Source organism: Folsomia candida, unplaced genomic scaffold, assembly GCF_002217175.1.
Source record: "Folsomia candida strain VU population unplaced genomic scaffold, ASM221717v1 Fcan01_Sc005, whole genome shotgun sequence".
NCBI lineage: Eukaryota > Metazoa > Arthropoda > Collembola > Entomobryomorpha > Isotomidae > Folsomia > Folsomia candida.
Window position 1 is genome coordinate 6,046,453 of NW_019091197.1, and position 13,269 is coordinate 6,059,721.

At 37.8% G+C, this 13,269-nt stretch overlaps 2 protein-coding genes across 2 annotated transcripts; one reads left to right on the forward strand and one right to left on the reverse strand.

The window, feature by feature from the left end:
- Window positions 1-8,687: 8,687 nt before the first annotated feature.
- On the reverse strand, window positions 8,688-10,786 carry LOC110850445 (3-ketoacyl-CoA thiolase, mitochondrial-like). Its single transcript, XM_035852504.1, has 9 exons — window positions 10,768-10,786; window positions 10,510-10,676; window positions 10,314-10,445; window positions 10,061-10,241; window positions 9,885-9,965; window positions 9,646-9,824; window positions 9,386-9,586; window positions 9,166-9,320; window positions 8,688-8,982 (listed from the first exon to the last, which is right to left on the reverse strand). Exons 1-8 carry the CDS (start codon window positions 10,784-10,786, stop codon window positions 9,201-9,203), a joined length of 1,080 nt encoding a protein of 359 aa, XP_035708397.1. The 3' UTR covers window positions 8,688-8,982; window positions 9,166-9,200.
- Window positions 10,787-12,088: 1,302 nt separating this feature from the next.
- Window positions 12,089-13,018, forward strand: LOC110850446 (S-formylglutathione hydrolase-like). The gene is made up of 4 exons (XM_035852424.1): window positions 12,089-12,125; window positions 12,512-12,654; window positions 12,750-12,858; window positions 12,918-13,018. The coding sequence occupies exons 1-4, from the start codon at window positions 12,089-12,091 to the stop codon at window positions 13,016-13,018; spliced, it is 390 nt and encodes a 129-aa protein (XP_035708317.1).
- The last annotated feature ends 251 nt before the right edge of the window (window positions 13,019-13,269 follow it).

Here is a 13,269-nt window from a genome sequence, read left to right on the forward strand (position 1 = left end):
CTTAATAAATCTATCAATAACATATGCCGCATTAATTTTTAAATAATTTTCTTCCAGAAAAATATGATGGCGTCGACACGCAAGGAAATTCCTATCGCTATTCGAGATCTTGTCATTCAGGACTGGAAGGGTGGACAAAAAGGGGGCTGTCGCAGAGACAAATATGGACCAAGTATAAATTAGCAAGGACAACCATCCAGACAATCATTAAGAACTTTAGAGCTAATGGTTCAGTCCAAAACAAGGTCAGAAGTGGTCGAAAACCGATTTTGGCTCACCGAGAAGTACGCCACGTGCTCAACAAAGTCAACGTTACACCCTCACTTAGTGCTCCAAAGCTATCTACCGAGATCAAGGAGATGTTCGGCAAACAGGTTAGTCCTATGACCATCCAAAGAACACTGAATAAGGGAAATTTGAAATCCCACAGAGCAGTCCGGAAGCCTCTTATTGTACCGAGGAATGCAACCAAACGAGTGAAGTTTGCCAGAGACCACATTTCCAAGCCACAAACATTCTGGGACATATTCTATGGACTGACGAGTCAAAGTTCAATGTCTGTGGGTCAGATGGGCGTCGTAGAGTGTGGAGGTATCCAAAAGAAGCTTTGAATCCAAAAAATCTCAACCCCACAGTTAAGCACGGCGGCGGGTCGGTAATGGTGTGGGGATGCATGGCTTCAAGTGGGGCAGGAAAAATGGAATTTGTTGACGGAATTATGGACCAATACAGGTACCAGGGAATACTTGACCGTAATATCCAGGAATCTGTTCGAAAACTTGGACTTGGACGACGATTTGTCTTCCAACAAGACAACGATCCGAAACACTCTGCCACGTACACCATGGAATACTTCAAGAAAAAAAAATTTCGAAGCTAGAATGGCCTCCCCAATCTCCAGACTTGAATCCCATTGAGCATCTGTGGGACCACATTGAAAGAGAAATAAGAAAACAATCTTTTTCAGGAATTCCGGGCCTTAAATCCAGAATTCTTGAAGTTTGGGAAACCATTTCTGAAGATGTGACCAAGAATTTGGTAAACTCTATGACTCGACGCCTTGAAGCCGTCCTTAAAGCGAACGGAGGCCCAACCAAATATTAAAAATTAATTGTTATAACATTCCTTATAAATTACAGTTTTTTTGTATGTTTTCTCTTACTGGACGTTGACTTTTGTCCATCCAATTGTTTTCATTTTGAATTAAAATACATCTCTGGCCTAAAATAAATTTTTTAGCGGAAAACTAATAATGTGCTATGAAATTACGTTAAATTTGTGAGAATTTGATATATCAATGATGAAAATTGGTTCAGTAGTTCAGTGACAATTTGAAAATGAAATTGACGCGACTATGTGGACGTAGACATCTGTCCGACACTGTACATACACCGTAAATAAAACTAAAAAATTATGCTTTTTTACGCGACTCACATTAATAAATCAAACTATTTCTATTTTTCCTGTGCAGACTCCTGATATCAATTCAGAAACAAAAGGTCGTTGAGAAGGATGCTGAAACTGAGCGAAAAAAAGCCATCATCGATGCAGAAAGGCATGCACAAGTCGCACGGATTCAACTGGAGCAACGAGTCCTAGAAAAGGAGTCCTTAAAGACCATGGGAGCTATTGAAGATGGAATGTCTTTCAACAGAGGAAAAATGCGTGCGGATGCTCAGCGTTACGAGAAAGAGAAATTGGCTGAAGGAAATTCGCTCATGTTAACTCCAGAATATCTCGAGCTCAAAAGAATCGAAGCCATTTCAGGCAATACCAAACTGTATTTTGGTCCCAATATTCCCAATCTGTTTCTCAGCCAAAATCCCGACGACAAACTCCACTAATTAAAAACAAGTAAAATGGAAAATATTGGAAAAAGCATTACATTTTATAATACTTATTATTTAATTACTGTATAATACTGACCAGCTAAAAGGCCTATCATAATCAGCAAACTTACTAATAATAAATCTCTGAAGAGCTAAAACTTTATGGAATGACCTACCCAGAAATTGGGTTACTGACAAGACTTCATACTCTAGTTTTAAGGAGGATGTTATTAAGAGAATAATTGGGAAGAGAAATGAAGACTGTATACTATTAATTACCACTATTTAGTACATACTTATACAATCAATATATTATTTTTTAATGTCCACCGATTTGGATGAATAATACCTTAAAATTCGCGTAATTTTGCGTAGAGTAAGAATCAGTAATAATATTGGGGGTACTCGGCCAGTTTTAGCGCTAGATGGCAAAATATGCGAATTTTTTGCAAATTTTAGGTAATTATTTTGACCTTAATTTTGATCTCTGGTACTAATTTAGTAGTAAATTTTTAAAATATGCGACTTTTAGAAGAATGTTGCAAATTCGCCCTTAGTAATACATGATCGTAATATGGAACGTTTTCTAGCATTTTTAACATTAATTTGGTTTTTAGTTGTGTATTATCCCTCATGGTTTGTAAATCTTGATTAGTGATAGCACTGATATACCCGGACACTATAGACGACTTTTGTTAATTTGTAGTGTATTACTTTCTGCTTAATTAAATCTTATCAAATTATTTTACATATGTAGTAATAGGTCACATATCGCGTAACTAAATACGATGCGGACACACCCGACTTTCTTATATGACGATGTATGTACACTCTTAAAAATTTTGGTTACTTTTCAAAAAGCAGAAGCACTTTTTACTCGATTCCAAGTAACGTTAACTCGATCCAAAGTAACATTGACTTACTTGGGAGTAACTGGTACACTAAATCGAGTTAATGTTACTTGGAATCGAGTAAAAAGTGCTTCTGCTTTTTGAAAAGTAACCAAAATTTTTAAGAGTGTATTACATATTTTTTTCTAAGAGTAAAAAACTTCTGTCTGTTAACTCGATTTTCGCAGTATCTCCAATTCTCATTGAATTGATAAATGTCCCGTTTTCCGTCTGCGTTACGTTACGTTAATTATTACGACAATTTCATAATTTGAATTTTATATCTTTTTTATTTATTTGTATTCCATACCTGTAAATCACTCACGATGAAGGACCCATCCTGGCATTCTATTACGCAATGAGAATCCTCAACTCCGTGAAGATTACACGGTATAAATTCACCCTGCAGTTTACCCTGAGAAATTTACTACCAATTGTGAACTGAGAATTTAAAACGTATTTAAATATGTAAATAATAAGTGTCTATGAGGTATGAGTGTTTGCTAATTTTAACCTTTTGACCTTCGATGTAAGGCAGGGGTGAAAAATATATCCAGTTCTTATCCATTATTCTTTCTGTCACTATGACAGGGGTTGACATGGTAACCTCGAAACCATACGGGCATTTGTCACTATATTCGCAACAAATGCATGGAATTGAACCCCATCGAAATTTTCCGAGAAATAACACCCCGTCCATTCCGTCCAGGTGGGGTTATGAACAATCAGAAATGATATCAGAAAATATGTACAGTTGAAATAGTGTAAGGTATCGGTGGAAAAGTCACCTATTTGAGGAATTCTTTATAATATTCACAAGTAAACCAAGCTTATTTTAACGTGATAGAAAAACGTCCAGTTTTTTTTACTGCAAACATGTCTTATGAAAGTACCGAATATACTGGGCTGTCGAGGGAAAGGAAGAAGTGGATCAAGGCTCTTAGTTTTTAGAAAACAGGCGTCCTCTAAATTTAGAAGTGAACGGATATTTCCATTGTTTTCAAGACCCATGTTTGCGTGACTATATTTTCAGTCGAATGTATGTCAAAGAATGTATGTCCCTTATGCACTTTGTCAGTGCACTGACAAAGTGCATAAGGGACATACATTCTCAATGAGGGAATGTCCATAAAATTAGTAACGCAACAAAGGGGACGGGTGGAGGGGTCTGATGTCTCGTATCTCTCTGCTATGCTAAAATCCCGAAACAGGAGGAGGTAGGGTTCCATTCAATTAAGGATTTGCGTTAACTATTTTATGAACGTTCCTTAATTAAAAGAAAATATATATGTTTGATTTTACATATACAATATGGGTGTGAGTAGAGCCAGGATTAACTTACATATTCACCCAGCTTTGTAAGTCGGGAACGGGTCCTGCAACGTATTTTTCCCAGCATTGCAGGGATAGGACTTTCAAACCTATGAGGCTGACGCGAACGCTGCACAATACGCGAACACTATGGTGTTCGCGTTCGCCTTATAGGAACAGCCTGCCGAATATAGGGTCTGTTTGCGGGTAATGCATGTATATGAGCACTTGCCCCATTTTCGGTTGACAGTTCCTACAAGGCGAACGCGAACACGAACACGATGGTGCTGCGTTCGCGTGAGCCTCATATGAGGCTGACATGATCGCTGCACATGTTGTGGTGCCACGGGCACCACTCAATTACCTAGTTTATAAATAGTAATTTGAAGTTGATTTGTTCAGGGTTCAAATAATATCAATGCATTTTTATATTGCTCTCGATGCAAAGAAATATGAGACTCGTGATTAGTCGTGATATAAAAAACTAGGGTAAAATTTAACATTTAAATTTATTCACAGACGGATAAATTTCATTATTCAGCTCATTCTGTGTATAAGGTCTACCTAAATTATCACACTGTAAAATTTGTTTATAAATAAGTCTTTAAGTAATTTTTACGAGTCATATTTGCGTCAATACACCAGTGGAATTTCTTAACATTCCCACCTATGCTTAAGGCAGGTTTGTAAATCCTTATCATTCACACATACTAAATTATTGGATACGTGGTCCCTTCTCCAGATCATGGCATTTATGAAAGAATACGGAATAAACTTAGGAAAATTTTTATCCGGAGGCAGCTTATGGGGTGACGCCCACCGATTTTAAAATATTGTCCTAGATGATATTGAATAGGTTTTCACTGTAATTTTTGTGAATAAGTTTTTGTGAAAATAAAGCTGCAATTTGAAACTGAAAATTTTAGGATAGGGCTATCTCAAGTCTGCACTGTAGGTTTTCATATATCTACATATTTTTTTTTCTGTTTGCAGAAATCCTAATCTATAATTCAAATGTTAATTTAAAAATCTCACAATCTAAATGTCTGTAAGAACTGATGGTTAATATATGGATAATAAACTGACATACATACGTGATAGGTCAGTTTCATTTTAGGCTCAAAGTAATATCCATAGTTGACACCAAGTATATTCACTGATTGTTTTTTAGGCCAGTTGACGCATTATTGGTGTGCATATGCATGCTTGTTTGAAAACGTGGCATTTATGAAAGAATACGGAATAAACTTAGGAAAATTTTTAAGTTTCCAAATTCGGTATCAATTTTGAAAATGTTGGGAATATTCATTCAGTATTGGCCATTAATCATAGTAATTAACTGAATTTATAATTGTGTCATTGATTAGTGTGTTGTTGGTTTTCCTTGGTCACATAGTTTCGGAGAAAGGCATTGAAATGGACCCAGAAAAAGTACGGGCCATTCAAGAGTTTCCATTTCCTTCCACGAGAAAGCAATTGAAAGGTTTCTTGGGGATGATGCAATGGTACCATGGGTTTATTGACGACATGGCCATTACTGCTGAGCCTCTTTATAAATTAACGTCCATTAAGACCAAATATCATGAGACTCCAGCTGCCAAAAAGGCATTTCAAGCTCTTAAAGCTGCATTTTTAAAGAAAATAGTCCTTGCTCACCCTATATTTGGTAAACCGTTTATTTTACGGACTGACGCAAGTATAGTGGGTGTAGGAGCGTATATTTCATAGTTAGACGAATTTGGAGACGAGAAAGTTATTGCTTTCGGCAGCAAAACTTTCACTCCTGCTCAAAGAAATTATGATACGCATGAACAAGAATTTTATGGTATACTTTTTGGACTAGAAAAATTTAGAGAGTATCTTGATGGTCATGAGTTCATTTTACAAACTGACAATCAAGCTCTCACGTATGTAGAAAGTATGAAAAGTACGAGCAGAAGGTTAATGAAATGGTCATGGAAATTGCAAGAGTGGTCGCCATTTATTCAACATATTAAAGGTCGTGATAACTGTGTGGCAGATTTTTTGTCCCGTAATCCAGGTAATGATGATACTGAGGTTGACAGGGATGAAAAGTATATGTATCCACCAATTCAGGCTTGCTCTTTACAACTCGCCTGCAAGATGACCCGCGAATTATGGGAGCCACCTATTAGATAGATTTGAGATTCATTGTAATTTTTGGCTCAAGTTCTTTGTTTACAATGTACCCATTGCTTTACAAGCTAGAAACTCGTTAGTTTCACCTTTCTATTTTTACTATAGATTTTTAATTAAACAACTTGACAATTATTTTGAACTTACCAAAAGTAATGTAAGATATTTACTAAACTTGTATAATTAACATAATGCTCAGTCGGTGTGATAAGTGATTCATAACTTTAATGTTTAATTTTTTAATAGGTTATTCTCAGTTTCAAGTAAAATATAATTTTTAATTTAACAAAAATTGTACAGTAACAATAAGGTGAGAATTTATAAAATTGAAACTTGCTGATTATCATTCTCAATTTATGATTTCTGATTATCATTCTCAATTTAATTGTTTAATGTAGCCTGATGAAGATTTATTCGAAACCGGTTGCTTAATTGTGCGAATAAATTTCTAATAAGAAGAATAGGCGTTTTGGCTACAAATTTCTTACAATAACTTTACATAACCCCTCAAGGAAATTGCAAGAGTGGTCGCCATTTATTCAACATATTAAAGGTCGTGATAACTGTGTGGCAGATTTTTTGTCCCGTAATCCAGGTAATGATGATACTGAGGTTGACAGGGATGAGGAGTATATGTATCCACCAATTCAGGCTTGCTCTTTACAACTCGCCTGCAAGATGACCCGCGAAGTCATTCAACGCCACCAAAGCCAGAGTGCTGAAGAGATGAAGGCACACTATACATCATCCGACTTTGTTAAAATAAACGGGGTAGTTTATTACGAAAAGGAGGACCCTGTCATCCCAGTCATTCCAGCCAGTCTCGTCCCAGAATTGCTCATAACCTTCCATGAGACTGCTTACAGTGGTCACCTTGGAGTGGACAAGACGCTCGTTCGCGTCAAGAAGAGAGCTTTCTTCCGCAACATGCGAAAACACCTTGTGGATTACATTGCGACTTGTGACATCTGTCAGAGAGTCAAATTTGACAACAGGAAACCACCAGAACTCATGCAATCATCACCAGTAGAGGAACCTTGGAAAACACTCTACATGGACTTGATGGGCCCTTACACTAAATCTTCTCCTGGGGGATTCACACATCTTCTCCTGGGGGATTCACACATCTTCTCGTTGTCATTGATGGATTCAGTAAATGGGTAGAGTTGTTTCCAGTAAGGAAAACTTCCGCTCCAGTAATTGGTAAAATCTTAGAAGCACAGGTATTTCGCAGGTTTGGTATGCCTTGCACAATAGTAAGTGATAATGGTACGAATTTTACTTCTCAAGTCCTTAAATTCTTATGTAATCAATGGAAAGTTAGTCAAAAATTTACTTCAATTTATCATCCTCAATCTAATTTGACAGAAAGAGCCAATAGGACACTTAAAACCATGATCCGAGCTTATCTCGATGATCAGGCTCATAATAAACGATCCAAACAAATTCGCGACAAAGAGTCAACTGGTTTCACTCCTGCTTCAATTCTTTTAAATAATGATCCAAAATTACCTTTTGATATAAATGTCGGCCTCACTGACGAAGAATTAAAAACTATTAAAAAATCTATTTCTAAATCTTTCCAAGAAATAATATTCGATAGGCATAGGCAATATCAAAAAGTGCTTTCTTTAGTTTCGCAGAATTTGACCAGAGCCAAGGAAAAGCAAAAGTGGTACTATGACCTCCACCACCGTGATGACCAATTCCAAGTGGGGGACTATGTAGTAATTCGAGATACCACTTTATCGGACAAGGACAAAGGAATCACTGCAGGACTTTGCCCTCTGTACAGGCCAGGCGTTGGAGTCATTTCTAAAGTCGTTGGGGACCTCACTTATGCCACTACTTACTTACCGACCACTCCCCACGGTCACCACTCCGACGTACCAAACATAAACCTACCTGGGGGGAGCCCTTCACAGCGTAGATACACCAGAGCCGAGGTCCAGAGAGTCCTCTTCGCCGGATGGCTCAGCTTGTCGTTGCTGGGGTGGGTGCACCAGGAGGTGTAACCAGGGTAGCTGGTGGTGGGGGTGAGTGGACGAGGCTCACTTGGCGACACTCTCTGTTACACACTTAACTTTCCCTGGGTGCACCCTACACCAGTTGCGGCGATCCTGGAGCGAGAGATGACACGTCTGACTCTGGTGGAAGCTGCAAAGGAACTCCTTGTATTGATAGTATACGAGATGTAACCTCTCAGAAAGAGAGATTACATAGGAGTATACTAGTATATGGGTATAAGAGAAGGGAGGTAAAGAAGAAGAAGAGAGTTCGGTTTGGGGATTCAACTAGTGAACATCAGGTTCTCTTTAGCTCGTAGAAATAAATAGAATAATTCCATAAGATTTATAAAATAGCTCTCCCAGCAATTTAGTTTATAGTTATTTCGTAGAATAGGTAATTTCCTAAGCATAGTGATTCAATATGCTTCTGTAAATATAAATTTCGGCTTTAAATAATAATCAATATTTTGTTTAAAATATTTCATCAGCTCTTCTTTATTTGCACCTGCACTAAACGTTAAAGAGAAGGGGCATATCTACTGGATATGCGATCCAGGTCATTACGCATAAGTAAAAGTAGAAGGGTTTGCGTTATAATATGTACCGGAAGTATTATTAGTTAACACATATATCTTGGTTCAAAACATTATTTATTTAAGGTATAATTAATTCCAATAAAACGTATCTTATAAATACCCTGAGCATTACAAGCTTTCCAACAAGAGTGCAATTCCCTGTCCACCACCAATACAAGCCGACCCAATTCCATATTTCGCCCCACGTCGCCTGCAAATAAAACATTACAATGTAATGTTTTATGATGTAATGATTACATCACCGTACATTTCTTAAAAGCGCAAAGTACACTTTTTAGTTAATTTTAGAGAATAGAGGGCCCACTTGTTAATTAAGAACACTTTACTCATTTTAAAATTAGTACCATCATACCATTACTTCCGTATCACTTACTTCAACTCGTACACAAGATGAGCCGTGATTCTTGATCACGACGCTCCCACGGGGTGCCCAACCGCAACAGCGCCACCATTAACGTTCAATTTTGCCGGATCGATGCCCAGCTCCTTCTGACAGGCCAGCGTTTGTGGCGCAAAGGCTTCGTTAATCTAAATAAATAGAAAATTAACAAATCCACCTACAAGATCGCTCTCAATTCCATCTACATAAATACCTCCACAAGGTCCATATCCGCCAACGATTTCCCACAAATCTTCAACAATTTCTGTATCGCTGGGACCGGCCCAATCCCCATGATGTGCGGCTCCACACCCGCTATCCCATACCCCACTAGGCGAGCTAATGGTGTCAACTTGTATTCCGTCAGGGCAGCCTCACTCGCAATTATGACCGCACCCGCCCCATCATTTACTCCCTGGAAACCAATACAGATCAAATTTTATAAAATACCTTATATCAAAATTACTCTCCCACCGATGCCGTCCCAGCCGTCACTGTGCCGTTCTTTTTGAAAACAGCGGGCAACTTAGACATCGCCTCCAGGGTAGTGCTTGGCCGCGGGTGTTCATCCATTACCATCGCCGTCTCCTCGCCACCTTTCACCTTTATCATTACTGGCGCCATTTCCTTTTCAAAAAATCCTTGATCGTTTGCTGCATAAAAATAAGTGGACCATTAATACCGGATTTGTGACCATTTATTTAACCACAAACCCGACTTCCATCGCTGCTGGGAGCGGAAGGAATATTCATCCGCATCCTGCCGACTGATTCCGTATTTTTCTGCCAAGTTCTCTATTCAGAAACAAAAATTAATTTAATTAATTAAATTTTTAATAAAATAAAATCACACCACCAATACACCCAATAAAATTTACTGCATAAATAACCTGCAGTTCCTCCCATATTCGTGTTGCAATACAAATCAAAGCCCGCACTCAACAAGGGATCTTCAACCTTGTAATCCACCCCTAGCCTCGTCCCAAAGCGGATATTTCTCATGTAGAACGGCGCCCCACTCATGCACTCACTTCCCGCCGTCAGCACCACTTTAGAATCCCCCACCATATCCTGCGCATGCGCCAACCATAATCAAACTCTACCCAATTGAATAAATCATACACGTAAATAAGGACTACGAACATGCGCTCCATTTACGATCGCCTGGAATCCAGAACCGCACATCCGATTGACATTCAGCGCAGGTCGATCCAACGGGACGCAACACCGGAGGAGCAGGTGGCGTGAGATGAACGGACCATCTTGTGACGTGGACTGTGAACAGTATTTATTTTTTTTAATTTGTCGCTAAATCCAAATTAATCAATTAGCCACTCACACTAAATACATTCCCCACGACGACAGAATCAACCATCTTCGGATCCACCTTTCCCGCAGTTAACGCCGCCTTTGCTGCCACCTCGGCCAAATCCACCGTCGTTTTTCCGTACAACTTACCACCAAAGGCACCAAATGGGGTTCGCTTCGCCGCCACGATAAATATACCTGCAAAATTTTACAAAATAACCGATATCCTCCTACAAATCCTGTCCTCGCAATTATTTTCATTTGTTTAGAACTAACTGATTATTTGTACCTTTAGTAATGGAAGCCATGACGCAAATTTAAAAAAATACGGGTACAGAAACTCAATAACTTTCTGCAGACGAAGAATCCAGAAAAGTGTAGACGATCCAGCTGCTGCCGCAGAGCAAAAAAAAATACTTCACACTATTCCAATCAGTTGCAGATAGTCGTTGTCAGGCTGAAATTGTATGCTTTGCTTTGATAAGATAAGCCTCAGACCAAATTTATATGCATACGTATGCCACTATCATGCTAAAATAACGGGAGCAAAGTATAAATGCTTACACGTACATACTTATGATCGTCTACTAAATATGTATGGTTGCCAATTATCTACGAGAGAAGATGAGATTGGCCCCGTGTCGTCACGTTAATTGGTTCGATAAGCAAAAACTAAATTCAATCTTCAATTTTTAAATGCAATCCCAGCTCATTTCTTCTCACTTTTTTTAATTGATATTTTGAAAATCTAACGTGTTCTCGATGATATTCTAAGAAACCTAATTGGTAATCCTGCCCAATTCGAATAATCTATACGACGAATTATGATAATCCTTGGATGTATAAAGAAAAATCTTAACTTCTAGTTAAAACGTGCAAATTGAGGATATTGCATATCAAATTGATAATAATTTTATGAACTCAGATTCCGGAAATATGAGCTTTAAAGAAATTAGCATTCTCCATAGCAAAATACATGACCGAAAATAATTCTTACCCATCAGGGCCTGAAGTTCATGCACTGAAGTTCACTCTTCAAAATACTTTTCATAGTTTATAACTTCAAGATGTGTGTGAAGTGCAGTAATTAATTCGATTCCCCAAAGTTACATCTCTACCAAGTAGTCTTGTATTTACTTCTATTCATCACGACTAATTTAATACATAAACTCAATTCTAGTGATAAATATACATAAGGATGCATTCCCCATTTCTTCCTCTACCCTCCTATAATTTTAATATAGAAATAACTGCATATAAATATTTAATAACGCGACCGTCAAATGTGCACATGTTTACGACGTGAAAAAATATAAAACACAGAATAAAAGTTTTACTCTTAATAAATCCATTTCACACCGCAATAATAATTCTTGCCCATCCACCACGTGCATACCGTATAAGAATTTTCCAGATAATATTCTCCATTACTGAATGTATTAACGCATACATAGAATACCCACCACTACTACATTCTCACCACAAGATCTCCACGATCATTTCTGTAAAAGGAGAATGGGTGGGACAGGGTGCTTCTTGGTATGTCGGTAAGTATTATTATTAACATATACTTACAATAAATAATAAATAAATAAAAACGCCAAATAAAGATGCAACTGAAGAACCATACGCCGAAAATTACCAAATGTACACCTACGTATCAAAAGAGCTCTACGAAATTGTGATGAAACATTTCCCTGCCCTACCAAAGTTTGCAATCTGCGGTCACAGGTATTCATGAATTATACAAAATTTAGACCGTGTAACTTATGCATTCAGCCAAAATATTTCCTTATAAATAAATTTTCCTTTTCATATTTATGGTGAATGGATAATGCATAAATATTAGTAATAAATTAAGGCTTGCCTTGCAGCATGGGAGGCGCAGGCGCTATATGCATCGGGCTGAGGAACCCAGACAAATTTCCATCCATTTCCTAATTTGCAGGTCTTTTAAACTTTTCCTTATGTTCTTTCTACACATAAGAATTTATTATTACTATTGGAATACAAAATATAATAACTGTTAACAGCCAATTGCAATCCTATATCCTGGGGACACAAAACGGTCTTCCCTAAGCTATTAGGAGCAGATAGGGAGACATGGAATAATTACGACGGTTCTGAGGTTATCAAACGTTACGATGGACCACGAAGAGAAATACTGGCAGATCAGGTATTTGCAAATTACATCAAATTTTTAAATATTTCCTTGAATATCTAGAACCGATCAATAAATCAGTTTCTACCTGACACCATATTTTGTTACAGGGAACGGACGACTATTTTTACCACACGACTAAAACCTTAAACCCCGAACGTCTCGTTGAAGTTGCCGCTGCAAATCCCAAAGTCACAGTGAACATGCGGATGCATCCAGGTATGCCATTTCCATCACTAAAATTAAGAGTCATATTAATTACTCCTTCTACCGTGCAGGACTTGATCATGGATTTAATTTCGTGAAAAGATTTTGGAAAGACCACTTTGCTCATCATGCTCGCAACTTGTTTCTAGAGTCGCAAGGAGTGTCTTTTTAGTCTCTGGCTAAAAATAATATAAAATTGTCACAATTTGAGGCTGATCATATAAAAAAAACACATTATTGAAAACATAACAAAGCTCTCATCGGCCCCTTCCAAATCTGCTAAATTTAGAATAAGACAAATACGTATCGATAAGGGAGCAGAGACAGAGATTTTGGGTCGACTCAGAGTTTAGTGTGTAGTTAGCATTAGAATAAGTAAGTAGCTTCCTTCCCTTAGGTTACGAGTTTGTGGAAATAAAAGCT